Source organism: Oratosquilla oratoria, chromosome 16 (assembly GCF_046742065.1).
Source record: "Oratosquilla oratoria isolate Oo_2021 chromosome 16, ASM4674206v1, whole genome shotgun sequence".
Classification (NCBI taxonomy): Eukaryota; Metazoa; Arthropoda; class Malacostraca; order Stomatopoda; family Squillidae; genus Oratosquilla; species Oratosquilla oratoria.
Window position 1 is genome coordinate 29,228,144 of NC_134792.1, and position 2,500 is coordinate 29,230,643.

The following is a 2,500-nucleotide window of genomic DNA, read 5'->3' on the forward strand; positions in this document are numbered from 1 at the left end:
AAGGAGGTGGTTCTCGTTCTCGTTCTCGCTCTCAAAACACCCTCCCCACCCGCCCATCCCCCCTTTCGCCCACCCATCTCCCCCCACCCCCCATTCCCCCTCCACCACCATCACCCCGTCCCTGGCGCGCGCGTTCTCTCCCTCCTGAGGGGCTTGATCATGACGAAGGAACGGAGGTGGCCCCAGCAGCTGTGACCAAGCGACGTTCTTCCTTCCGCAATGACCGCCATGTCCACAGAGGACCACGAAGATATCAACGTGGTGGGACACCTCAGCCGTGAGCCTTCCCCAGGAGCTCCCAGATCGACGTCGCCTCCGTCGTCCACGCTCCACCTCCACAACCACCACCACCACCTCCACCACCACCACCAGCGCTCGCCGACAGGGCTGGCGGCGGCGGCGGCGGCGGCGGCGGCGGCAGCTGCTGCTGCTGCGGCGGCGGTCTCGCAGCCCCTGGGAGCTCCCGCCGCGCGCCGGTCCACCTCGCCCTTGGATCTCCGCCGGGAGGAGGAGGAGGACGGCCTCGAGGAGGACCTGGAGGAGGAGAACGACGCGAGAGCGAGCGTGAGCCGGAGTCCGAAACCTCACCCTCACTCCAAGTTGTCCTTCAGTATCTCGTCCTTGCTTGCCTCGTCGCAGCAGCAGCACCGAGCGGCGGCGGCGGCGGCAGCGGCGGTCGCCGCAGCAGCTGCGGCGGGCCTCGAGGGCGCCGCCAGGAACCACCTGCTGGGGGACAGTGATTCCGAGTGCGACTCGAGGGACTACGGTGGTGCGAGTGACCGAGGAGGACGTGACTATGACCTCGAGGGTGACCGTGGGCTGCGGGGAGGGGGAGGAGGAGCGGGAGGTCGAGGAGGAGGAGGCGGAGGCGGAGGAGGAGGAGGAGGAGGAGGAGTGGGACGTGGAGAGGTCGAGGAGCACATCAGTGGAGGAGGAAGCGAGGCCGAGGAGGAGGAGGAGGAGGAGGAGGACGGGGAGCCGAGACCGTTTCAGCCCTTCACCTATACGCACATGCCCCTGATGGGGGGAGGCTTCCTGCCTCACTTCCCCCTCGTCCCCCACCTGGGCGCTGCTGCCGTGGCCGCGTCGGGACTGGGAGCCCAGGGCGCTCTAGGGACGATGGGCGGCCCTGGGGGCGTGATTCGGGTCCCTGCGCACCGGCCGCCCCTGGGGGGAGGCGGAGGCGGGGGGAGTCCGGGGGGACTAGGGATGATGCCTCCGCTGGGAGCAGGTCCCCTGCCTTGGCTCGCGGGGCTTACCCCTCTGGAGAGAACGGCGGCAATGGCCCATCACCTGTCAGCCTTGGGACCTATCACAGGTAAGCACGTAACACTGTAACACCGTAACACGCGTGTTATGTTCCTGCCCTACCTGGTTGTGTTTGGTGTGGGGTTCAGCAAATGTCATGTGATACGATGCTATGTTACGAGGATTGACGTAACACGCTGGGGCGGTGGTAGATACGAGGTTCACATGGCGACGGTGTTGTGTTTGGTGTTAAGCTTCTTTCTTGAGTATGTGTGTGTGTATATATATATATATATATATATATATATATATATATTATATACATATGTATGTATATCACCGGTGTTATGTCAAATCTAGCACAAACATTACGACGTGTAATATTACTAGTACAGTAACCTATATCACCGCATGTTTGTATACATTGTGTTATATAGTGTTATGTATGACAATGACACCACTCCAGCGTGCTACACTCTTGTGTTACACTTTATCATAACCAGTAAGTCGGTGTTACGTTTAGTAACACCTTTGTGACGTGCTTTATGGTGTTACGGGATGCTAATTTGTGTTGTGTGTCTTTTCACGGCGTGTTGCGATTTATGTTACGGTGATACGTTACAAGATTCATAAGGTTTCAGACGCTGCGCGCTACGTTATAGTACGTTACAGTTTTATTGCAGTACGATTTATGTTACGGTGATACGTTACAAGATTCATAAGGTTTCTGACGCTGCGCGCTACGTTACATTACGTTACAGTTTTATTGCAGTTGTAACAGGAAAACAAAATAAAATAAAACAAAATAAAATAAGATAATAAAGTAATAGATAAATAATATATATATATATATATATATGAATATATATATATATATATATATGTATATATATATATACACATACATATATACATATATACATATATATATATATATATATATATATATATATATATATATATACATAGTGTGTGTGTATCATGTAAAATTAGATAAATAAATAAAAAACAAAATAAGTAAATAATATTGTAAAATAATGAAAGAATTGATAACTAGTTCATCAAATTAGTCTTTCTTATTGTTCAGCTGTTCCCTACAGTCCCCGTTGCAAACATTTTATGACGCGTTACAGGACGTCACGGCACGTTATATCGTAGTATCATGTGTTACATTGCGTCATTATACAATATAATGCGTTACGATACGTTACAGTACGTTACAACCCGATACAAAAAATTATGATGCGTTACA

The 2,500-nt window shown here is 51.8% G+C and overlaps 1 protein-coding gene across 2 annotated transcripts in view; it reads left to right on the top strand.

Annotated features, from left to right (window-relative positions):
* The window catches only part of LOC143033866 (uncharacterized), a 242,612-nt gene that overhangs the window by 178 nt on the left and 239,934 nt on the right, over positions 1-2,500 (top strand). For both annotated transcript variants that reach the window (XM_076199431.1, XM_076199432.1), the window contains exon 1: positions 1-1,318. This exon is cut by the window's left edge and continues 178 nt beyond it. In XM_076199431.1, the coding sequence (XP_076055546.1) occupies positions 220-1,318 (1,099 nt within the window). In that variant the 5' untranslated portion in view covers positions 1-219. The remainder of the gene's footprint in view (positions 1,319-2,500) is intronic.